This window comes from Danio aesculapii, chromosome 9 (genome assembly GCF_903798145.1).
Source record: "Danio aesculapii chromosome 9, fDanAes4.1, whole genome shotgun sequence".
Lineage (NCBI taxonomy): Eukaryota > Metazoa > Chordata > Actinopteri > Cypriniformes > Danionidae > Danio > Danio aesculapii.
In genome coordinates this window covers 34,363,210-34,389,508 of record NC_079443.1, presented here as the reverse complement: position 1 = coordinate 34,389,508, position 26,299 = coordinate 34,363,210, and the positions used below count along the sequence as shown (strand labels likewise).

General features: G+C 35.5%; 2 protein-coding genes across 10 annotated transcripts in view; one reads left to right on the top strand and one right to left on the bottom strand.

Annotated features, from left to right (window-relative positions):
* The window catches only part of caska (calcium/calmodulin-dependent serine protein kinase a), a 265,590-nt gene that overhangs the window by 218,954 nt on the left and 20,337 nt on the right, over nucleotides 1–26,299 (top strand). For 3 of the 9 annotated variants that reach the window (XM_056465554.1, XM_056465556.1, XM_056465555.1), the window contains 5 exons: nucleotides 17,736–17,813; nucleotides 21,810–21,890; nucleotides 25,169–25,357; nucleotides 25,612–25,690; nucleotides 26,102–26,187. In XM_056465554.1, the coding sequence (XP_056321529.1) occupies nucleotides 17,736–17,813; nucleotides 21,810–21,890; nucleotides 25,169–25,357; nucleotides 25,612–25,690; nucleotides 26,102–26,187 (513 nt within the window). Of the gene's footprint in view, nucleotides 1–6,466; nucleotides 6,570–7,032; nucleotides 7,212–8,257; nucleotides 8,381–8,505; nucleotides 8,590–10,574; nucleotides 10,675–12,708; nucleotides 12,727–12,839; nucleotides 12,962–17,735; nucleotides 17,814–21,208; nucleotides 21,257–21,809; nucleotides 21,891–25,168; nucleotides 25,358–25,611; nucleotides 25,691–26,101; nucleotides 26,188–26,299 lie in introns of all 9 variants that reach the window. The other 6 variants (XM_056465551.1, XM_056465546.1, XM_056465552.1 and 3 more) reach the window with 4 other exon arrangements.
* LOC130235136 (probable G-protein coupled receptor 34) lies at nucleotides 3,854–5,184 on the bottom strand. The gene is made up of 2 exons (XM_056465559.1): nucleotides 5,153–5,184; nucleotides 3,854–5,049 (listed from the first exon to the last, which is right to left on the bottom strand). Exon 2 carries the CDS (start codon nucleotides 5,027–5,029, stop codon nucleotides 3,947–3,949), a length of 1,083 nt encoding a protein of 360 aa, XP_056321534.1. The 5' UTR covers nucleotides 5,030–5,049; nucleotides 5,153–5,184; the 3' UTR covers nucleotides 3,854–3,946.

Genomic DNA, 26,299 nt, shown 5'->3' with positions numbered 1-26,299 from the left:
TGACTTGGATCAGCATCTTGCATAGACATTTCTTCACACCTCGTTGTCCGGTACTCGTGTTTGTAACTCGTTTTCTTGTAGAATGTTGAGCTGTTTGTGGGAGTGGTGCACTCTTCAAATGTGCTTTACTAAGGACTGCTTCTGTTAACCACATCCTGAAAACAGATCATTCATAATGGCACAGTTTGTAGCAAAGTCAAGGCCTTTCATTTTCTTTCACCTGTCATCTAATTGTACAATTTTTAATCTAATTTCAATAATAATAACATTATTTTACAAAAAGCACAGGTGGTAGAGTATCCAAAATTTATACTCAAGGAAATTTGTATCCAAGTGAACAATATTAAAAGTTACTTGAGTAAAAGTATCCGATTAAAAAAAATTACTCTAGTAAATAGTGTCTAGTTACTTTTAATCTTTTAATATATATATACACACAAACACACACCATTTTTATGTTTAAAAATAATGTTTAAATGTTTTATTTTTAATGGTTAATGGTGTGAATGAGTAATATGTGCTCAGTTCTTCATTTTAACAGCAGTTCCTTTAAAAACACACTTTATTCTTACATATTTTATGTACATGAAATCTCAGGAATAAAATACAATACATATACTTTTTTATGTACACCGTGTTCAGCATAAATTTGTTTACCCCCCACATATGTCTCTTTTAAATTAAAACAGTTATAAAAATATTTTAGGGCAAGTATTAAATAAAATTTGATTAAAAAAGGAAAAATCATTTTTTTTTACAATATTTCTTTTGAATTTTAATGTATTATCTTTCTATTCCTAAAGATGTTCTGTTACAAAACTATTATTATAACAATTTAATAAAATACAGTAGTCATTAGTCAACATTTAAAATGGATAATTACCATTCATCAAATTGAATAACACCCATTCTTGTCTTATGAAAATTCAGAAAAACATTTTTGATCCATTTCAAATGTTGACTGTATATTGTCCTATATTGACTGAGAAATTAACCCGTTAACTGCCCCACCAAGAAAAAAAAATTTAATTGCATTTCAGAACTCTTAATGTCGCTAGTTAACACACTCAATATTTTTTTTTCAACACATCCCATAATTTCTAGAATGTCAAACTCTACCAAATAGTTTATTTCGGTTTATGGTAAAAGTACTGGAATTAATATACTATGAATGTTAGAAATTATGAAGTGTAAGACCAATTTATTTAAAAACATAATCAAAATAAAAGAAAATTCTATACTAAATCATCTTTATTTTTTGAAGTATGCCATAAAATATTTCAGATTCTTATTTAACATGTTTTCTTGTTTGTTTGTTTGTTTGTTTGTTTGTTTGTTTGTTTGTTTTACAATAAAACCAAAATCAAGTGTAGTAGTGCAACAGGATTATGTTTTTGTAAACCAACAATGTTGTGTAATTTGTTTGGTTTTGTGAAAAAATGTTATGTAGGTTGTGTAAAATGAAGCTTTTTCATGAACGTGTGTTTTAGGGTTCACAAGATGTTTGTCTTGTATGAGAGAGCATAGGAGGGAAAACATTTGTGGGCATGTGTAAAATGTGGAATTACAATAAGTTAAAAGTGCTCATAGTTTAAAATAATAGTGTTCAAATAGGCATACTTTTGACACTTACCACAAGTGTTTTTTCAGGTTGAATCTGGAATTCAGATATACGTTGCAATGTCAGTTCCATGTACAGCATGCATCGCTTTATGAAACTATTCTTTTGACTTGTAGTGCAAGGGTTCCTAAACTTTTCAGCCTGCGATTCCTCAGAGGTGATATTAAATATACAAATGTTGCACACACAACAATAGGCCTATAAAACATGAGCATATTGGCAACACAAAAAAGTGCAACAGTTTAATAATCATAGGCTTTAATTTATATAGTTATTTATTCATTTGTTTATTTTAATATTAACCTCACCTAATGAGACTGGTGGGCACAATGTTTCAGTTTTCTGTTCTTGGTTTAATTTTGGAGACCACCACTTAGAGATTATTCTCAATGTTCAGTTGTGGCCTGTATTTTTTTAAATGTATTTGATTGCCACAAACCTGGCGCTATGAAATCAATCTGTGTTGTTAATCTAACGCACAATCTAATCTAATTAAAAGGCTGATGGCTTTTTATTTGCATGTTGTTGCTTTTTTGTGTAACTATTAACTACTATTTTTGTCTTCTGTGGGTTGTGGATGAAATATGGTAAATTTAAAAGTAAATAAAATAAATAAATAAATAATAAAATTCATTTCACTTTTGGAAATTACCAAGCGACCCCCTGTCATTGTCCCCCGTCTCCCACTTTGGGAACAGGGAAATGTTTTCTCTAAAAATACTCCAGTAAGAGTGAAAGTACACATCTTTAAATGTACTCAAAGTACACATTACCCAACAATTTTTCTCAAGTAAATGTAAAGAAGTAAATGTATTTGTCTGACAAAAAATTTGTCTATTTGTCTCTGACAAAAAATATTGATGATGTGCATATATTTTAGATTTTTCTGTTATGTGAATGAGCTGTATTTAATTATCTCCTGTCGTTGTTTTTTAGATTTATTATCAAATAAATTTGTGGAAGGCACCATTATGGAAAGACCTTCCTTATTGCACTATTGCTCTCTTCAATGAGAAGGTGATAAACCACTAGTGGGCGCACAATATCTTTGTTGTTCTTTCTGCTTGTTATTCACTTAAAGATTTCATGGTATGATTAAATATAAACAATATATGAGATTGTATCTGCTGTAAAATATCTGATGTCTTTACTGTTTTTAGAAGTTTAACGGGTTTCTCTTTTTTTTTTTTTTTACACAAAGCATACAACTATTTTAGAACCAACTATCCCATTTATTTTTACAGTTTATAAAATATGTTTGTTTGGAGCCCACTGCTTATAGGCTCAGTATTTCATCATCAAATTAATTAACACAAATCGCTTTCTAAAATTTCTTTATTTACTTTTATAGAAAGGAAGAGATGCAAGCACAGTTTGAAACAGTTTAAGTTAAAGTTATCTGTTCTGTAACAAGGGTTGGGTATCGTTTGGGGTTATTGCGATACAGGTGCTAAATCGATACTTTTAAAATGGTATGGGTGCCAAAACAGTGCCTGAACCGATAATTTAGATCCACAAAATTATGATGGACGATTATAGAAAAACTAAATAAATAAATATTGTAATCATTTTAATTGAAGAGTATAATTAAAGTTTAAAGTATAAATCAATTCATATTTTATACAGTTATATTTGAATTGCATTAATATATTCCTTTTGAACATTTGTTTGCTAACATGAATGCAAGATTTGCATTATGCAATTAACAATGCATTGCACTAACCTGTGGAAAGGCTTTCATCAAAATCAGTGAACTCCTTTTTTCTAGGCTTGGGACTTGAGTCGTTTAAGTATGTTTACATGAACACCAATACTCTGATTTTAAAATGATAAGGATAATACTCCGATTAAGAGTCTACCACATAAACAGCTATTTAAGCCTTCTATACATTGCAAACCCACAACAACAAACTCCTAACAACATCGACGTTGTCCGTATCCCTCAAAGTTGGTTAGAATAAAATGATTAGAGATGGTGTGACATAATACGTACCTATGTGTGCCTTTGATGTACCCCTTGATGCCGCTTACGTCTTTGTCCAGCATCAGTGGCGCCGAAATAAGGCACCAAAATCCATATGCTGATTCAGTATTAGGTTTAAAAAAATGTTTGCATCTAATAGTCAATGATTATTAATTAGCTCATGGTGGAATGTTAAAGAAAACTTTGCATGATCTGTTTTCATATTTAACTTGAAGTAACTTTTATTATCATTGAAAAGGTAGTGTTTCAGATGTAGAGTACAAAGAAATCAACAGATATGCTCTGCATTGTTCATAAGACATGTATGTACAAATATTTTAAGAAAGATTGCATTGTATCTATTATTTGATTGTTATTGTTGCCTTTTTGATGTTTTGACAGTTTGTCATGGGAACAACTGTCATTATTTTCGGCTGTTCGTCACTAGAGCTGATCAGTGCGTTGTTGGTTTGCTGACAGAAGCAGTTACAGATAAACTTCAGTGTCACTTTGCGAATAGAACTGCAGAGCAAAAAGTACATGACTGGATCCAGACAGCTGTTAAGGGCAGACAGTAACAGAACTACTTCATTGGTTTTATCCAACACATTCATCTTGTTGCAAGAAACATCAGGTGACATCTGTGACATGATATAGAAAATCCTGACAAAGTGATAGGGTGCGTAGCATACTGTAAAGGTGAAGAGCACAAAGAAGGACTTCCATGCAGTTTTGTTGTACTTTGCAGCATTTGGGAAATCTGGTTTGTCTCGGGAGGCCGTAATGAGCTTCATTCCAATCCTTCCATAGGACATTACCAACGCACCATAGATCACCCAAAAAATAGCCACAACGACAAAGTTAAAATAGGCTTTCCATTTAGAATCACACAGTTTTCTGTACTGGAAGCATTGATGAGTTTCATTATTGTTCTCCGCCTTGACAATAAATGGTGAAACTGCAGCAAATGACACGGCCCACAGGACACCACAAACAATTGCACTCCAGCGACTCTGCAGAAACCACCGCCTGCTCGATGCCCTCTGGAACTTCAAGTAGCGGTCTACACTAATGAAGCCCAGTAACACTATACTAATGTACATGTTCATGTAAAAGACATTACCCACTATCCTGCACAGCACTGAGGGCAACACCCATTGGTTATTGTTGAAATGGTACGCCACTCGAAAAGGCAGGCAGATCACAAGAAGTATGTCAGCTAGAGCCAGGTTGATGAGGAAAATCCGAACAGAGTTTTTCTTTGGATGTAGTCGCAAAAACACCCAGAGAGCCAGCAGGTTCCCAGCCAACCCAAACAGAACGAAGAGTGTGTAGAAAACAGCCAATGGGATCCGTAAGCTGGTGCTGTCCATGTAGCAGTTCTGATTCTCCAGCATTCTGGCCAGTGACTCATTAGGGGAGTTTTGAGAATAGTTGTTCATCATTGCGTGTACATATATCAAACCTTAGAAGGACAAGCAGATATCATTATAACTAGCTAAAGCATTAAGGTTCTTTTTGGCTTGAAATGTAATTAAATGTCTAAGGCACACTAGCGACTGCCTTACCTTGTAAATTCTGTCCATCTGTTGAATTGCTTTTTAATCTCTCCTCTGATCTATCTTTGCAACTTCCTTTTATATGTAGCTCTTCCTTTTTGGTTCCTGTGTAAACTATTGCTTACCTCAAAGCACAGCCGTGCACCAATTTGCATAAAGCAGAAACTCTGCAGACCCTTTTAAAGGAGGGAGAATGCATCTCGTTTTAACTCCACATCAGATCTCATTGCCTTCTTACGCCATAGCATTGCCATATTAACAACATTTATCTTTTCTTTTGTTGTTAAGCTTGGTTGAATTATTTTTCTATAAAAAATACATCTTTATTTATTTAATATGCTCGGTGAATTATTATTATTATTATTATTATTATTATTATTAGTTTTTTTTTTTTTTTTACTAATGGGGTCTTGCTTCATTGTTTTTTATAATTGGATGATCCAAAACATATTACTTCAGTAAGATTTTGAAGCATTGCTGGACATATTTTATTTAATTAATCACATGTATTATATAAAATGTTTTGTATGTATACATTAACCACATCAGGAGGGGTCAAAAATATATATTTTAACCTTTATTTAATGTTTACAATACAAATCCAATTAGATCTACTTATTTGTTAAACAAAGCCAGTCTCTCATTTAATATATCTACTAAAAGACAGAAAATATTACTTTACAAACTGTATTGTAAATAAATCAAATGGACATTTTAACATTACTATTATTATATCACAATAGGCTTAATGATGGGCCAGAAATCTGCCGATTTCTGCACATACAGATTCCTTGTGGGCCTACACATGACCATTTTAATATAATAATAAATTGTATTTTTTATTATTATTATTTTGTAGTTTGCTGACTTTTTCTCAGTTAATATTAGGGCTGGGTGATATTGCAAAAAAAATCACAATATCATGTTTCATATCATTCAATATCGATAAATGCTTTAAATATATTTTAAATATTTTTTAACAATACATTTAGGTATATTAGGATTTTTTTTTTGTTATTTGATCACTTTATTTGAATTTACCAACATTACAAAGGCAAATAGTTATTTAAGGCAATCTGTCACAATAGTTATCTAAGGCAAAATATTTAAACTAAATATCTGGTCTCTTTATAATAAAATACACATACATGTTAAAGAGACTCTTAAACTTGATAAATAAAATGTTACAAAGTGTGTGCAATGGTAAAGGTATCATCATCTGTAAGGTGTGAATAATAACACATCAACCCCAACCCCCACATTTTTTTTCCCTTGACTTATAATGTCATAATATATTTGGTCTGTACTTTTTTTCTATTACAGCCTCATTGTGTGCTGCTGGCATCAAAGGAGAACTCTGCTCCAGTGAAACTTGGTGGCTTTGGTGTTGCTATACAGCTGGGGGAGTCTGGATTAGTGGCTGGAGGTATTAGAAAAGACCCTTAGAACCATCACATTTACTGTGTACCTGCATTGCAAACTAGGGGCTTCAGTGACTCATGTGTTGAGCAATTTCTGGTTACGTGACTCATATGTATAAAAACAAAGTAATTCAAATTATAAATAGCCAAACTGCATAGAAAATAACATCCTCTTTTCATTATCTTGGCTTGAAGAACTAAAACTCTTCCGAATGTGAAGTTTCGCTTGTAGCATGAATAGTAATCATGGGTTTAGTTCCCTATTGTTTCATACAAATCCATCAACACCTTTAGGGCATAACACTGTCTTAAATTTTGAAACGTTCCGATAGTGATTAACTGAATAACTCTGTCACTATTGCTGTTTGTAACTGACTATGTGTGCTTGATTGTTCAAATATTGTACCAGTGACATCTCTTTTGTATATGTTTGAATAAATGCTTGCTTGTCTTGTGTCTGTGTCACAGGCCGAGTGGGCACACCACACTTCATGGCCCCTGAGGTGGTGAAAAGAGAACCTTATGGGAAACCTGTGGACGTTTGGGGTTGTGGAGTCATCCTCTTCATCCTGCTGAGTGGCTGCTTGCCCTTCTATGGCACCAAAGAGCGCCTTTTCGAAGCAATCATTAAAGGAAAATACAAGGTAGTAGTTTAATAGCATAGTTCGAAGAGGCGAAACAAAGATCTTTTAGGGCCTTTAAAATGAAGTCAAGCAAACAAAGTGCAGTCATTTCATCACCATACTGTTTAATTGCTTGGATGATGAGGTAAGAAACCTTAAACCATTCCTTCATTTTCCTTTGGCTTAGTCTCTTACTCTGTATGACTGCAGACTAACAAACACGTCTCAATAAAAAAATTCTTCTGCTTGTTTGAGTCTCCTAGACTGGGTTCTCCGTTCGTTAATTTCATTTTTTTTTACAACAGATATATATAAAAAAACACTACCTTCTTGCCTTCTTAATGCCCAGTTTTTTGACCAAGTTTTGTTATTATTGTTCATTTATTCATTTGCTGGAAATTAGAACTGAATTTAGAAATGGTTTTGAAGCAAATCTTTGCGCTTAACAAACCAAATTTAATATGTAGGCTGTTGGATGTCTTCAGAGGAGTGCGTACAACATCATTTCCGTATCCACGAAAGTAAAGGAGTAAAGTAAAGAGTAAAAATAAAGAGGCTGAATGGAGGAGGCTCATTCTGTATGCTCACGCCGCAGATGGTCTTGTTTAACTGTTCTTTCACTAGTCAAGCATTCAGTTTTAAGTCCACCATGTAAATAGCAAATGCACCATGGTGCGACGTAACTGACTCTTAAAGAGAATGGCAGATGAGACTCTGATTGGTTTAATACACGTTATGCTCAAAACACACCCATAACTCATTAAGAGAATAAGCTCAACCCTGTTAGACCATGCTCCGGGGCACAGAGTGTATTTTTCCATCCTTAAAATAGCAAAAGTGGATTCGGACATGCCCTTAATGCTTTTGCTTAGCTCACTTTAGACTTTGCGCCTAGATCGTTAAAATAGAGCACACTGAATTTGAAGTGACTCGTACTGATTGTCACCAGTGTTGGTGGAAATGTTAGCAGTTACTGAACATTGATTCTGGCACCAGCACCATCTCAGTGGAAGGAAGTGCTATCAGAGCATCTGGCCTTGTCCATTTATATACATGCATTTGCTGTACAGATGAACCCTCGGCAGTGGGGCCACATCTCAGAGAGTGCCAAAGATCTGGTGCGCCGTATGCTGATGCTGGACCCTGCAGAGAGGATCACAGTCTATGAAGCTCTCAACCACCCCTGGCTGAAGGTATCAACAACACAGCTATCCTCTGTTGATGTAGAATAACACATATCTCTGATGTTATTTTATGCACTTAATTTGTCCTTGCTTAATGAGATGAAGAGATGTGAAGTGTATGTGTTTTCCGTTAGGAGAGAGACCGCTATGCCTACAAGATCCACCTTCCTGAGACAGTCGAACAGCTGAGGAAGTTCAATGCCAGGAGGAAGCTAAAAGTGAGATATCAGCACATTACAGTCTCTGATTTTTAGTATATGATCTGTGGTGTAATACTCAATCACTGACCACATTATTAGGTATACATGTTCAAGTCCATGAATTTGCTATTCTTATTTCTAAATGTGATATTGTAGAATATGTTAATATAAATGACATGTGCATTTATGTGGTCTCAAAATCATTAATTAAATTCTTGATCCTTCCATCCCCCTCCAAACAACAGATTCACCCAGATTGCATACTTATGCACTATTCTACGCCGTTTTGTAGTATAAATAGTGTAAGTAGTGCATTCACACTGAAAACTCTAAAAATACAAAGTGCACTTTAATTACCCGGGTGATGCACTTATTCAACAGTTAAAATGAAGTGTGGAATGTTGAACACTTCACACACTCAACGGCTGCTGCTCACTTGGTGGAAGGAGCGAAGCTTTCGGGCACTGATGTTGGATTACTTTTTATGTTTTGGATTGTGATTCCAAAATTCTCTTACAAGAGTGATTATACCACCTCCTGATGGTGAATGTGGTTATACTTATGGCAGGTGTCATTTGGTAGTTTTGTCATTTCTTTCACTGATTTGACAACGGTGAAACGTCATCTGGGAAAGGGTTTGAATTTCCGCTTAGTAAAAAAACCCATAGTGTTCCATTTGGGACGACACTCCATACAAACACTATGCTGTTGAGTGTGTAAGTGCATTAGTACATGGTGCATAAGTGCAAAGTGTATAGTGTGCCATTCTATGGTCTGAGGGCGGGGCTATCGGACATTGCCTCTCTCTTGGTTTGCATAAATGTGATGTGATTTCTGAAAGATCATTTATGTGAAGGTGCTGGAGGAACATTTAGTAAATATTAATTCTCCTTATCTAGGTGCAAACTAGCATTCAAATGTACCTCCGTTAGCAATGCACAGTATCCAATGATCAAATCAGTTCCAGAAGGACAGAGCCATGCCTGGCCCTACACATTTTTAAATTTATTTCAGAGCCCATTTTACTCAGATATATGTAAGAAAAAAAATAACTTCCAATTCATTCTGACTTTAATGCAAATATCTCGTCATCCAGTCTCGTGGCAGTAACTAAGGTAAGAAGGGACTGACCTGACTAGTTTGAGCTGATTTAAAGACAACAGTAACTCAACCAACCATTAGTTAAAACTAAGATATGCAGCATTAATGTAGATAGACGACTGTAGCAGAAGACCACACTGGTGACTGAAGTGACAGTTTAGATTGTAAAAATGTGTCTTGTCTGATGAGTTTTAATTTATGATTTGATATTATGATGGTAGAGTCAGAATTTGAATACAATATGAAAGCATTTATCCATCCTGCCTGGTATCAAAGAGGGGATGCTAGTGGTGTAATGCTGTGAGGAATATTTCTCGCCACTCTTTGTTCTCATTAGTAACAATTAAGCATCATTTAAACACTATGCATAAGTATTGTAGCTGACCATGTCCACTCTTTCATGGCCACAGTGTACCCATTTTCTGATGGCTTTTTTCAGCAGGATAATATTCCAAGTCACAAATGATCTTCAACTAGTTTTTGATTGTGGGAATGTGGTTGATAAAATCAACAGTCAGCAACTATTTATTCAATAATAAAGCATATGTTGGGTGTGCTGGAAAATTTTGGAAGATTTTTTTTCTTGGATGTGAAGCTGACAAAACCACAGTAATATGAACCAAAATCTCTGTAGAATGTTTCTGGCACATTGTTAAATCTAAAAATAAGGCAGCTCTGAATACAAAAACTGTTCAACCCAGTCCTAGTAAGATGTACCTAATAAAGTGGCCAGTGTTTGTTAAAAAAAAAAAAACAGAAACCAATAGCAAGTAGATTAACCACAGGAAGTGGATACAGTGAAACTGCCTTGCTCTAAATAAATGTAAGACGAACAGAAATATATGCTGAGCTATATGCTCTAATTTTATTGTTGCTGTATAAAATTAGTGTCTGTTTGCCAGGGTGCTGTGCTCGCTGCAGTCTCCAGTCACAAGTTCAACTCTTTCTATGGCGACCCACCTGAAGAACTGCCTGACTTCTCTGAGGACCCTACTTCCTCAGGTACCGCAGCAGACTGTATATACAGCATCTACCCATTCTGGCTTTGCGAAGTTAGGGCTTCTGCAAAATGTGCTATCAGTTTTGTAATTTCTCATCACAGCACTGTGGTTACTTTGATGTTATCTGACTGACAGAAAGCTTCGTAAGTAAACAAATTCACAGTTTTACCAGGCAGACAAAAAAGCTGAAAGGGAGACCTGATCGGAGGAATGAGATGGTTATTATGATTTAAGATTAAATCATTTAATCCTGTTCCGAGACCTATTGGTCATGCTTTTTTTAGTGCCACCTCAGTTAAGGTTCCTTGTGATCCATACCGATAATAAAAAAACTTGTTCCCCATGTTGTGTGGCGTCTGTCTGAGTGTTTATAATCTGTCCAGGTAAAATGAAGATGAAGTGTTTGAAGCAAGTAGGAACGAATTAAGGCACTTAAATGTGCCATATATTGCATTGATTTAATAAGTTAAATTGTTCTCTGACATCTACATAATAGGTTTATGGCTTCGGTTAGTTCAAAAAATTTCCAGAAACGGTTTTATAAGCTCATTTATTACTCCATAAAAAATCCATAGAATCAGAAGGTCCATGATTGACCATATATGCCACATGCCACTCTTACAGACACACACAGCATGATGTACGCTGAACATGTACAAATATAAACCCAATCAGAGTAAGGTTAACCTATCTTGCTCACCAGATCTGTTGTGGATAAAGGCTAAATTCTAATTAAACTTGACAAAGGAGCGTGATAGCGATGTATGGCGTTGTATTTTGAAGCTATAGTCAAAGAAAGCACCCATTAATGCACAGTAAACAAATTGGCGCTTTTTCAAAATAAAAGTCCCACGTACGTAGTAAGAGAAATATATGCTTAAAATATCTAAGGTAGAAAAATGATTATTGTGGTCTCACTAGAAAACGTTGTTGCTTATCAAACACAGCATGAGACGTGCATAGTAATGATCTCAGAGTTCTTTATGATCTCAGAGGTTGATGACATGGCTACTCGTCCGGTCCGGATGAACGACCCAAATTAGGCATACATGCAAATGCGGAGGGCATGGCCCGTGAGTCTCGTCTTAGTTTGTTTTGTCTTCTGACTGGCCCATTGTTTACTGGGGTTTTACACTCGTTGAATTTACATGAGAACTAGGAAACAGTGGTGTCATAGCCTTATGGTATGCTTATTTTCATACACTGATCTTTTATTATTCTACTATGCCTTGGTATATCCAGATTTTTATCATAGGGCCCCTTTAACCAACAATCCCACGTATATTTATAGCCCAAAATATGTATATATATATACACATGAGAGAAAGCAGAGCACAAAGGAAAATAAACACTCGAAAGTTACAAATCTAATGAAAATACAAATTGGGCAATCAGCAGCAGAATAGTAATCTCTCATATGTATAATCCCAGGAACTTTGAAGTGGTGGAAAAGCAAACCGATCTGAGCTCAGTCATAGCACACAGTGGAAAAGCTACAACAGAGAGAATAACATAATGAAAGAGAACAACTTTTAATATTAAAAAAACATTCACATGCTGCTAAATGAACAATCTCAGAGAAATCTCAAATGGCAATAAAATCCAAACTCTCTCTCTTCTATACCACCTCACACTGTGAGAACCACTGTACTAGGGGGTTTTGCAAGCACAATTCAAATGTTTTTCAGAAACCTCAAATCACACATTGGTTTTCAACAAACCTTAGAGATCACATATAAAACTATTAAAAAAAAAACACAAACAAATGCTTCATAGCCTGTTCGCGTTTCCTGTTTATTTTTCAGAGTTGTGGTTATTTCCCCTGTAACACTTAACACAGAATATAACTAGAAGCTATAGAGTTTCATAAATATCCTCAATGATATGATGCTGAAAATATAATATAAATGTGCCTTTGTAAGTTCAAGCCCCATCCTATTCTGTTATGTGTGTTATCTCATCTTTATTCATATCACACATCTCTGTATTGTTAAAATAACGCCTGTCGCTTGTTTTTATGCTGACCGCCCTGCAGGATTACTAGCGGCAGAAAGTAGGTGTCACTGCCTGTTCTCTCACAAAGTATAAGTGTATGCTATTTTAAAATGAATGCTTATTTTTCAAGCTTTCTGAAGATATCTTTGGTTTGTGTGTGTTCATGTAAAGGAGCTGTATCACAAGTGCTGGACAGTTTGGAGGAGATCCATGCGCTCACAGACTGCAGTGAGAAAGATCTGGACTTTCTACACAGCGTCTTCCAGGACCATCACCTTCACACATTGCTTGATGTAAGCGACTTTACGAGTAAACACACACACTTAATGATTAAAGCTTCTCCATTTTCTTTAATCAACCATAGGGAGAAGCATTTAAATATCACATTTTGTTCAGTTTGTCAACATCTACTTGCGTTAAAGGCTTAAGGGCGTGATTATACAGAACATGTTTTTGTTCTAAAAACACAAGATGGATAATAATAGCTATAGTACTGAAGTTACACTTACCGGCCACATTATTAGGTACACCTTACAAGTACCAGGTTGGACCCCTTTTGCCTTCAGAACTGCCTTACTGCCTCTGGCATTGACCTGATGCTCAATTGGTACTCATGAGCTCAAAATGTGGCAAGAAAATATCTGCCACACCATTACACCACCACCAGCAGCCTGAACTATTGATACAAGGCAGGATGGATCCATGCTTTTATGTTGTTGATGCCAAATTTTGGTTAGCCAAAATTTGTACTCCAGTATTATAAAAGCCATCAACCAATAAGCTGTGTTCATCTGCTTTTGTCGAATCTAATTTGTTGGCACAGATTGGAACTTGTTTTAGCCAATTGAACTTGCTGAATCCGTGTTCAAAGGGCCTTGGAAAATCAGTGTGAGATGGTGTAACCTGATGACGGCTGACTTTGGCTAGTGTCTGACGGATCATCGTAAATTAACCTTAAATGGAAAGTTCACCCAAAAATGCAAGTTTACAATGTCTGTTTTATTTGGTGAATGGTATTATGTAGGAATATAGACAGTGTAGTGAGGTTTTCCTTTGGATTGAATGAAGTCTGCTTTTTTGTGTTATGTCACGGGAACTACTGCAGCATGCAGGTATGGTCTGCTTCAGCCGAGAAACACAGCACAGAGTGGATAACATGCATAAGTCGGTATGGACCACAAAACATACTGGATCCATTTAAATTACGCATAAATCTATATTTTAAAGCAGAGAAATGGTGAGTCACTACTATTATTGGCTGTGGAATTCTGATGTGCTGGTTTTTGAAAACAGGAGACACTGCACTGCTCTGTCTTCCTGTTTTAGTTAAGATTACTTCAAACAAAAAATTAAAATGCTAATTTTAAAGCGCTTCACAAGACTTTTAAAATGGGTTTTTGCTGAATCCGTGGTTGTTAGTGAGGTTTTGTATATTGCAAGTCAATGGTCACATGTTTTAGATATTGACTATGGATTTGAGCTTGTCTGCATGTGTTTATTTTTTATTTAAATAAATTATAACCATTGACTGCCATTATATGAATCACCAAGGACCACCACAGATTCGGCTAAAAATCTTCATGTTATACTGAAGAAGAAAAAAGTCACTCAGATCAGGGGTCTTAATCTCAAATTGATGGGGGGCCATATCAGTGACTGACATTTCATAGGAGCGCCATTTTAACATTCAAGCACATGAAATAAGTAGAAACCTGATGTAATTGATGCACCTAGACATTGTTCCCCAGAGTATCAAAGCTCCTTCTTTTTGTTTTTTGTTGTACATATTGAAAGGGTATAGTTTAAATTGCTATGAAAATACTAGTTTAATAATAGGCATAATCATAATTATTATTATTCTGTCCCAATCAATTGTTGCTTAACCAAAAGTTTAACACATAGCGAAAGACAACAGAATGCAGTTTAGGTAACTTTACTGGCAATCATTCTTCTCAGTATCTTTTTTTTTTTTTTGCAAAACTACAACAAAGAGGGGAAAAGTATGTACATATTCACATTTACTCTAACATGTTCAATTCAGCCAGCAGTAAAACTTTACTAATGCACATTTTATACAATTCTTAATATGCATATTAGGAAAACCTTTTAATAAGACCATTTGAATCAAATATTTGCAAAATTATCATATTTACAGGACCAGCATAACATGTAAACCACGAAGAGGTATTTAAGGCAATACAATAGTTGACCTTAAAATTAAATTTGCTGCTAATTTTCCATTGACGCATTATAAATCGCCACAATTTCAACTGTGGAAAAGCCATCTTGGATGGCTTGAGGCTGAAAAAACAGCAAATGTTCATTTTTGGGTGGTCTATCTCTACAACATGATTCATTTTACCTATTGGGCATGATACGTTTGACTACGCAATGACCTGTGTAAGCAAGTTGGATTTGTTTTCTTAATGTTTTGATGATTTAATCTTTGTGACTGTGGGCAAACTGCCTACAACCGTCATCATTACCGTTCCAATAACCCTAACCAATATCAGTCTTCTTGAAATAATTTGTCCTAACTATCTTGTAGTTGCTTTTCTGGTCAGTCAGATGTTAGTACACCAGTTTCAGAATCCCCCTACTGAGCTTTCCCTTACTGTCAACTTTAAGAACTCAATGGATTTTGTTCATTCATTGTTCTTTGTTCATTCATTCCATCTTTGAATGCGTGTCCAAGCACACACTCCGCATCTTGTGTCTTTCAGTATTATGGAGTTTGTGCAGTGTTTTGTGTGTGTGAATAAGTGCAGCTGTGGACTTTAGTTTGGTGTGTGTGTGTGTTCCTTATAATGTGTTTGATAGGGCCTTTCTCCATAGCCAGAGGAAAGCAGAGAGGAGGACACTATGCTTACTCCAGTGTTCTGTGGGTAAGATTATCACCAGGAGGTTGTGAATGCATGTCGTCCCATTGAGAACTCAACTCCTAGTCTCAATTAGTGAGGGGAAACAATAGCACCTATTGTCAGCATCTATACTTTTTTTGTTGTGGCTCCAGCAAGTGTCTGTCCATCAGAAAAGTTGGTTCATAGTTAGTCATCCTCTGCATTTAAGCTCATTTAAGAGTGTAACTGTACTTTCATGAAACAGCAGGACAGAAGGGTTGACATCCTATCAGTACCAACTTTGGCTGAAGTTTAACAGGTTTTGGTTGTTGGTTTGGTCTTTGGTAAGTAACTTGGGATATTTTCATTCATTACTGCTGAGGTGTAGCAATGCTTTGCTCTATGATATTTTCAAAAGCTCTTCTGAAACTGTTTGTGTCTATTTGTGAAATGTAGAGAGAAGCATTTCACAACACAAATAGCGCACTAAAAATATGTCATAGAATATGTGATAGAAGTGTACTATTTTTTTGTATCTCACTTGCTCTGAGAAGGTTGATACTTAAGCTCTCATCGTGGTAGACAACACTGAACAACTTTCTGTTTCAGAATGTGGTTTTGAGGGATTACTATAACTCACTAATGTATGTATAATTTTTATACTTGATTCGACTAAGCATTATTATTTACTATTATTATTTTTGGTGGATTATTAACTTAAGTTGTCTACATCTGTAACTCTGCAGAATGATTACATGTAAAGAAAGATGTGTGGGAAAAAATGGTGAAACAGATGGTTTTGCAGCACCCAAAAATGGAAATTCTGTTATTATTACTCACCCTCTACTCATTCCAAACCTGAAACGCTTGCTTTTAAAACATATATTTTGAATAAAGCCATTCACTTAATATGGATTTCAATGGCTACCAGTTTCCAACATTTTTCATAATATTTTCTTTTGTATTGAGCAGAAAAACGAAACTAAAGTTTTGGAACCACTTGAACATGAGTAAATAGAGAGTCAGTTTTCATTTTTGGGAGAACTATCCCTTTAAGACCTTATTCATTCTCATCCACACTAGCAAATTTTTACATAATACCCAAATTTAAATTTGTTTGTTATCAAGCGTTGATTATTATGTTCTTCTGAGACTTTTATAGCTTTAAAACAAGGACAATTTGTGAAAGGTTATTGATACTCCTAATGCTATTTAAGTGAACTTGTTTATTATAACAATACAAGCTGTGGATGTTTAAATGCTTATAGAAAAATAGTTTCACACAAAAGCAGTTATAAGAAATAAGACAATGATTTCACAAAAAAAACAGCATTAACCAAGTTTAACAGACATAAGGAGGACAAAGGGAACAGGACTGTGCCAAACAAACTACCCCATTGAACTCTTCCTCTAGAACTACAAAATAAAACAAAAAGTAAACCTTCATCATCCGAGACGTCGTATCTTACCTACTCTCTCTACACAGATACGATGTTCACACTCCAGTTCTCAAAAGAGTTTGAAACAAAAAACCTTTCAGTATTACATGTCAAACAAAGCACACCAACAAAAATTTATCAAACAATGGTAGATCAAAGCAAAAATGGAAGAAACACACACACACAAAACCAATGTCAAACACAGCTCAAGTTCACACGAAATGCCGGCTTTCCTGAACTGATGCAGCATTTTCCTTATATAGTGTCCCACCGTCCTGCAGCGCAACGATTGGGGCTTTTCTCAATTGCATCATCGCACGTCAGTGTCCCAAATGTTTTATAGCCAACCTGCATTTTCTATAAATGCAAATATAAACTGAAACAACAGTCCCCAAACTGTATAACGTCATATAGACGTAACATCCAGCATATGTTGTATACAGCGGATGCCCTTCCATGCTGGAACCCAGTACTGGGAAACATCCAAACACACTTAATTTAGTTTATTCAATTCACATATAGCGCATGTCTTTGGCTCTTCAACCGGAGCAGAATGTAAAGTTCTATACTCTATATTTCATTATTAAACATCTTAATGTTTGCTGGAGGTGTAGCAACGTTTTGCCTAATGCATTTCTGAAAGCTCTGCTGAAACCGTCGACTTGTGAAAAAATGAACTAATAAGACATTCTCAGCATTCACAAACACCATGTTAAACCTTTAGTGTGAGATCAAGTTCCTTTTTCTGTGATTTGTTCATTTATTTATATATTTTAACTTTTTTTCAGCTGTATGACAAGATAAACACCAAGTCGTCACCGCAAATCAGGAATCCTACGAGTGACGCAGTTCAGAGAGCCAAAGAGGTGAGTGCAGGCTACAGTTGCAGCCTTTGGAGTTGCAAAATAAAATGAGGTTCAAAAAGGTCCCTAGCATGTTTGTCAATAAAAATAAACTCAAATGATTTTAAACTTAACTTAAACTGATCTACACAGCCTGTTCACAAGTAATATGGTAATATGAAATTTGATGTCTCCTTGCAACATAAAAAACATTGTCATTATGGCTGAGAACCTACTGGAATAATATTTAGATGGTTTATCTTGTCATTTTTGTTGGCGTTTTCAGAATGTGCATATTTTTATTTATTTATCAGACTATATTTGTGTGTATATCCTAATTTTTCTTATTAATTTTCTGTGTAGTCTTTATGTTCATTTAACAACTCATCAGGGTGACTCATTGCATGATGTACTCACACCTTGGCTGTCCTAGAATCAACATTTTTTGAACGCAGATTTCTGTCTTTTATTTTTCTCTCTTCTGCTTTGGGACTTTAAAGTAGCTTGGGGCTCGAGCATTTGTTCCTCAATTATTTATAAACAAGGAAGAGATATTGTCATATTATAAAGTGATGACATGCATCAAAACATTTTACAAAGGATGGTCCCACAAATGCTAGCTTTTTAAATTTAGGATAAGGTATAATAGTTGTATTTGTGGTCATTTAATTGCGTTATACTGTTTTTGTTTGTAGTTGTTGTTTAGACCGCACCATGTGGCAGACCTTCATGTGAATTTATGGTTTAACAGTAAGCTCAAACAGAGGTCTATTTTGACTCTAAGAAATTTAAGCTCAGTGTATGATTTATGTGACATTTACAGATCCCTAGTGGTCTGTTGCTTGTGTGAACACATGCTTGTTTTCTTCATTCAAACAAGCTGCATTTAGAAAATTGCCCTAACAAATGAATTTTGTTTGTTTGCAGTAGTCTAAAAAAGTCAAATAACAAAATGAGGATGACTGAGTGGTGTTCTTTTTTTATCGCCCTTCTTGCTTAAGTGCTAAAAAGATCATCTTTGTTAACAGAATGAAAGTTAATTTGAGAAAGTGATAATGCATTTAGCGTGGTGAGCTGTATGAGGCTGTATGTTTGATGTGTGACTGACTGTCTGTGTGCCTGCCTCTCTGTTGGCTGAAGCATTTTGCTCTGTTTTCATTTGCACAGAAACTAGGCAAAATCCTCACTGATAACCAAAACAGACAGTAACTAGTTATGCTAATGATTGTATTTCCTCAACACACTAAATTAAGAAATAGAAAACTCTCCATTAATCCCAAGATCCAATAACATTTAAACATTTAAGCAATATTTCCTTGCTGGCTTAAAGGCATAAAGGCACTGATCTAGTGTTTTGCATAAGCATCTCATGTGATGGCTATCTTGGCTATCATTCAGATTTTCATCATAACACAGATGAGAAGTTTTATGAGAGCTGTAGTCCTCCGTGTCCCCTGTACTTTTTTCTTTTGAAAGTATTTGTAAACCATATTACATTTAATATAGGCTTCAATTGATCCTGTTGTTAGTGAATCAATACTGCATCAACTTGCAAATAAGCCAACTGGGCCATTTTAAACATGTCAGCAAATCCGAACTCGCTCTTATCAGATAACCTTGATCAAACAGATGTGCTCAAGGGATAGTTCCCCCACAAATTTAAATTCTTGATATCCCGCTCATTCATGTCATTATAAACTTGTGAGACAGTAAAATCTTTGAAACGCATTCATTTAACAACCATCCTTTTGTTCATACATCTAAGGTTAGGGCAAGCAAACATAAGATCCACAAAGACATGGTCATTGAATCTATTTATAATTAAAGGTGCCGGATGTAAATTTTTGACTCTTCTAAAGCATAAAAATACCATAATCTGAAAAACAATGCTGAAGTCATATATTCTGCTTTAAAAATGTTTTTTCTGTGCCAGAACGCTGTCTTTGTTTTGTTAATTTTACCCTGCCCAATGCCAGTTCAGCCAATAAATTTCAGCACCCCGGGTTGCCTTGTTGAAAAACTGCGTATTTAATTCATTCATTCAGAAAGGCTCTCAAAGCATGCATCTGTGACCTAAAATGCGACCTCCGGTGGACAGAAGCAGACTCCGAATTGTGACGCAGATTCAGAGTTCCACATGAGGTTATTATTTAGCAAATAATATAAGTATTACGATTGTAAACATTAGGTGAGTAGGTTAAATAACCGGGTGTCCTAACAACACACTACAAGACGAGATTTGCAGTGGTAAGCAATTTGGCTGTTTGCACCAGAAGCACAGAATATGCACTCACTCACAAAATGGTAAGGTTTATAGTCTAATTAATACATATTAAACCTCCTTAACATTATTAAATGTTCATGCTGAATCACTCATATGTGTTTAGTTCTAAAGTTCAATTTCAAATGGTTTATTTTATTTTCAAGGTCTGAGGTGAACTGCTGCTGCTTTCAGTAAATGGCAATAAATGTCATGTAAAATGCCATTCAAACTTATATTGTTAGCATTTAACACTGAATAAAGCCCATGAGGTGTACCTAAGATGATCATTGTCAGCTTTCTGTTGGTTAGGACAAAAACTCCCTTTAATATGGAAAATATTCCTTCTGTCGGGTACTGCTGCTTTTATTTAGAACACGATTTAAATCACTCGCTACTGTCCTCAATCTGGCAACCTGCGCTTGCGTTTGTTTTGATCCAGGAGTGCAATACATAGTTCAACCACTGGGTGTCAAACTTACATACTGCACCTTTAAACAAATAAATAAATAAACAAATTAAAATGTGTAATAAAAAGTGAATATATTTGTTTACAAGGCTTGTATTAAATTATTTTACAATGCCATTATAATGCCAATAATAATTAAAAATATCTTTTTTTGTGATTCTTTAATTAACCAAAGTCTCGCCGAGTTCCATTTTTGCAACTGTTCCTTCAAGTTTGGATAGTCTGAACCACCTGGATGCTCTAACATAATCAAGTATATTTCATTCTAGCATAATTCGAGATTACAGTTTTCAGTTTCTTGATGATCGATATTTCTCAGTGTTCCTATTAACTCCCTCTAAAGCAGCTTTGTCTCATTACACAATCTATACAGCTCAGAAACTGCCTTCATTATTACACATCAAAAAGCAACTGAAGCCTGCTGGTGATTAAAGAGCTGCGCTCTGGAATAACCCTCCTTGGCCTCTTGCTTGTGATCACTGGCAATGGTGAAATGCTTAAGGATTATCCTCTTTGTATTGCTTAGAGCCAGCGGGGCGGAAACTAACCCATCACCTCTCACTGTTTTCCCTGAGCGACTGAAACTTGCTGAGGTGGCGTCATGCCAACCTCCCAAATTCAGCTGCTTCTTACACATATAATATTTACTCACTGTTAAAAAACTCTCCTGTGTGTGTCTCTCACGCTAAGACCTCCGCCGAAGATGGGTCGAGCGCAGCCTTGAAACATCTGGAATATGTAAGCTGCAGACATTTTCCCAATCTCATGTCCACTTCTTTAATACTTTTAAACCACTTCTGTAGAACATGTGGAGATTTCTAGCATCGCAGATTCTTGTAAATGTCTGAGCCTTACATGTAGTGATTCTGACTGTCAGTGAGGGGTTGCCAGGTGGGTTTAAATGTTGATTAGAGCTCATTAGAGATGATTAGTGTGCTTTAAAAGACGTCCAGGTTCCGGCACTCAGCAGCATTCAGCGGGGAGTTGTGACATATCTGCAGTACTGTGCCAAATCACCCCCTCCCACCTCTCCCATCCCATCCACCAATGGACGGGGTAAATGAGCCCACACCGCTGTGCTGATTGGTCACATGGGGTCTAAGGGTCATGCCAGACATGTGTGTGTGTGTCTGTTCTGATATATGATGTGTGGGGTCTCAACAGTCCAGCTCAAACTTGTGTTGCAGCGTATGAGATTAAGAAGCCAACAACGTCTTCATTTACCTCAAGAAATTTGCTTAGCATGGAGATGAGAGTCTGAGGAAAACCTGATGACTCTGTCTGTCTGTAGGTACTGGAGGAGATTTCATGCTACCCGGAGAATACAGACGCTAAAGAACTGAGACGGATCCTAACTCAGCCTCATTTCATGGTGAGTCACAGCAGAAACGCTTTACAAAACACCTTATAGAGTCAACATGAAATCAGAATTAAGCCTGTTTACTTGATAAATTCTCATTCCTGGATTTGTTGCGAGTGATTAATTGATGCATGTTTTTTTATTGGCAAATCCTCACTCGCTCTTATCAGATAACCTTGATCAAACAGATGTGTTAAAGAATTCTTGATATCCTGCACATTCATTTCATTATAAACCTGTAAGACAGTAACATCTTTGAAACACAAATTAGTATATGTTTTATGGAAACCCAAGACATTTTTGTTCATCCATTTAAGGCCAGGGCAAGCAAAACATAAGATCCACAAATAAATAGTATTAAATAAATCAATAAAGCTAATTAAAATGTGTAATGAAAAGTGATTATATTTGTTTACAAGGCTTGTATTTTACAATGCCATTAAAATGGATATTTCATTGAAGTGTAATACTCTGTTTTTCCTAATTTTTATGAATAAGGTTTGCCAAGTCAAATATTTTTGGTCATTATTTTAGCAAAGCTCAAGTTTAGTGTTTTTTTTTTAACATTCTGATGCTGAATACTGATACACTGCAAAGCATGATTTTCTTACTTAGATTTTTTGTCTTGATTCTAGTACAAATATCAAAAAATTCTTAAATTAAGGAAAATGTTCATATTGTCTTGTTTTAAGAAACAATGAGTCTATAATGATGAGTTTTTTCTTAAAACAAGCAAAATAATCTGCCAATGGGCTAAGCAAAATAATCTTATGTCAAAAGGAAAAACAAGATTATTTTGCTTACCCCATTGGCAGATTATTTTGCTTGTTTTAAGGAAAAACTCACTTAGTATTGGCTTATTATATAAACAAGACAATATAGATATTATTGATATAGATATTACAGATATATAGATTTTAGATATTAGAAAGAGGTCAAAAAATCTAAGTAAGAAAATCATTTTTTGTAGTGTAATGACTTTTCTCCATTTAAAACTTTTTAACCTGGTAATATCCTGCTGGAATTTACAACTTCTAGCTTTGATTTTACATTTAAATGAATTAAGTTTTTATTTTTAGATAAAATACAGTAAAAAATGATGCTTCAAAACTAAAAACAAAAAAATAATAGTTGTGAATGTCACATAAAATTAAAATAGTTTGTGAACAAGCTCTTTTTATCAATGTCAGATATCAATGCTTACATAAAATGACGAACATCACCTAGCTTGATTACATTATTGTCAGGAAAACTTCTTTGGATATATTTAATAGAGCAGCTTCATGGGGTTCAATTGTTTATTCAGGATGCTGTCAGCGCTCATGTTGTTTCACCATCTCAGTCTTTGCAATCTGTTTTTGTAACCCTTTTCTATAATCAATGAGGTATTTGTCAGTTGTCTGTTTGGTGCATTATTCCTCTGCTCTTATCAATGGGACAAACAACCTCATGACAGATGAAGCAGAGTTTGCCCTTTGCTCCATTTGATCCATGACTTTTTTGCAGCGATGTTCATCTGAGTGAATTTGTTTAGTTGATTGGAATTCTCTTTATTTTGCTGTCAGATTTTATTTCCAAGACTCATATAAGGAGAAATACATTTTCATCATTCCAGTAAAACAGCATATATTGTAACTTTAAGAATTGAAAACCTCCATGCCAGTCCAAAGATAGACTGTTGACTATCTGTGTTTATTATCACATAATTCTAAAGGGTTTTCTTTCAGTCTGGGCTGATGGCGAGCGTGAGAATTGCTAACTGAATTAAAAGCAGAACTAGTGGAAAATTGTTCCACGACATGTGTAAAGATTAAATGGGAAACAATGAATATGTCAAATGCTCTTTTGTTTGATGTGGATTGGAGGGACTTATATGGGGCTTTTTACAATGTTTTACTTCCACTTGAGCTGGGGATTTAGTACAGAACTGAGAAAACATGAAGAGGGAACGGCAGCTTTTTGAGGAAAGCAGTCAAGAAGGACTTATGCATGAGGAAACAATACTGGAATAATGTCAGCATCACTAACTCCGACAGCCAGGTCAAGAGTGTGTGTGTGTGTGTGTGTGTGCACGGGTGGTGAGGGGGCAGAAAAAAAACACTGGGAAGGAAGGAGAGAGGTACCATCAGGTACTGGCTGTCAGATTCCAGCCTGACTTTGCTCTTGATGCTTTCTCACACTTTCATAATTACTCAAATATCTGCAGTATAAGATGAGCGGGTGAGAAAAGAGAATTATGGTGCATCTTGAGTTTATGTCTCCAACTGATGTTTCTTTTTGTTTTAAATAAACTGATAAAAACTGAGGGGGTTTTAAAACATGTTTTTTTTTTTACTGTAATCAGAAAACACCATGTTGAGAAAGAAATGTTAGTACTTTTATTCATCATAGATGAGCTAAAGTTATTAAAGTAAAGAGGACTTTTACTCTGATGCAAAACAATTTCATAAAAATGTTTTGGGTATCACTTTATTTTGATGGTCTCTTTAACGCATTTTGTTTAATTAAGTTACATTGCATCTACATGCCAACTAATTCTCATTAGATTATAAGTAGACTGTTAGGTTGGGGTTAGGGTTAGTGTAAGTTGACATGCACTTGCAAAGTCTTATAGTCAGTAAATGTTGAAGGAGCAGTATCAGCAGATATTAAGCAGACAGTCTACTAATACTCAAATGAGAAGTCAATTGGCATGGAGTAATTGGCATGGAAACTTTTGGTCAACAAAATGTGCAACAGGGACCATCAAAATAAAGTGTTACCTCATTTTGTTATTGAAGGTATCACAGTTTCACTGATTCGGTAAAGATATTATGCAAAGCTGTTGTATAAATTGTTAATGAGAAATGTTTTTGGAGCCCCAAATCAGCTTATAAGAATAATTTCTGAAGGATCATGTGACTAAAGACTGTTGAAAATGTAACCTTTTATCAAAGAAATCCATTTTATTATAAACTATTTTTAAATATATAAAATAAAATATAATTATTATTATAAATCATTACATTTTTCCTCTAACTTTGATTTAATAAATTCAGCATTGGTGGGTTTTTTCTAAAAACATTTAAAAATCTTGCTTTAATCTTTTCAAGAAAGCATGAGAGGTGCTTTAACAACTTGATTGGTTGCCAATGTATTGCACTTTGATTGCTAAGGTGATCAGAGTGGATTTCAGTGCTTTACTATGCTTCTGTTTGTGTGGTATGTGTAGTATTTACTAGCTGGTTGCTCACTAGCTCAGGCACCTTCACCACTTGTCTATAGTATTTTTTGTCACATTTCTCTTTCAGGCCTTACTTCAAACTCATGATGTTGTGGCACATGAGGTGTACAGTGACGATGCATTGAGGGTCACCCCTCCCCCCACATCGCCATACCTTAACGGAGACTCACCGGAAAGCACGAACGGAGACATGGACATCGAAAACGTCACACGTGTGCGTCTTGTTCAGTTCCAGAAGAACACGGATGAACCAATGGTATGAGTGCACCCACACACACATAAAAACATTTCTCATATGCTCCACTTTATTTAGCTACGCTTCAAACTTTAGTGTGTGGGTTCACTCCGCTCTCAAAAATGTTGTGAGAACTGACACACATTTTGCCCACCCTTGCTGATAGTTTTGTTGATTAAGCTCTCACTGTGTTTATAGTTCAAGTTCACATTTTAGTCAAACTTCCTGACGTGTCATCAATGTAGTTAAGAATGAGTTTATGGTAACTTTTTCAGGGCATCACATTGAAAATGAATGACCTGAACCACTGCATCGTGGCAAGAATAATGCATGGAGGAATGATTCACAGACAAGGTACCTGCTCCCTAAAAACCTGCTTGTATTTAAAACTTAACCTCACATTGCTTCAGATTCACCCCCCTCTGTGTTTCTCCTATATATCAATTTCTCTGTATACTCTTGATAAACTAACAGGAATAAGATTCCATCAGTTATTCCTCACAGCAGAACACATATTTCTACATAGCAGGATTGAGAGTTTTACACTATCGGCCTGTGATAGGCAGATTGCACGCTCCCTTAGAACTTAACATCATCGTGACAATGACCATAACCACATGCCACATACACACGCCACCATTATCTATTTGCAGCCTGCAAACCGAACAAGCTTATGTACTTAAAGATCTCACACTGTGAAATTATTCAAGTTTGATTTCATGTTTTGAAATGTACTAATGCATGTAACCTATCATCACAAATTAGGAACCTTACACATTGGAGACGAGATCCGGGAGATCAACGGTATAAGTGTAGCAAATCAAACAGTGGAGCAGCTTCAGAAGATGCTTGTGAGTGGAAATATGTTTATAAGCTGTTCTCTTCTAATAGGGAATAGTTTTTGCAACAATGTACATTTTGTCATCAGTAGCTACGTTTACATCCACCTATTTTTATGCACAT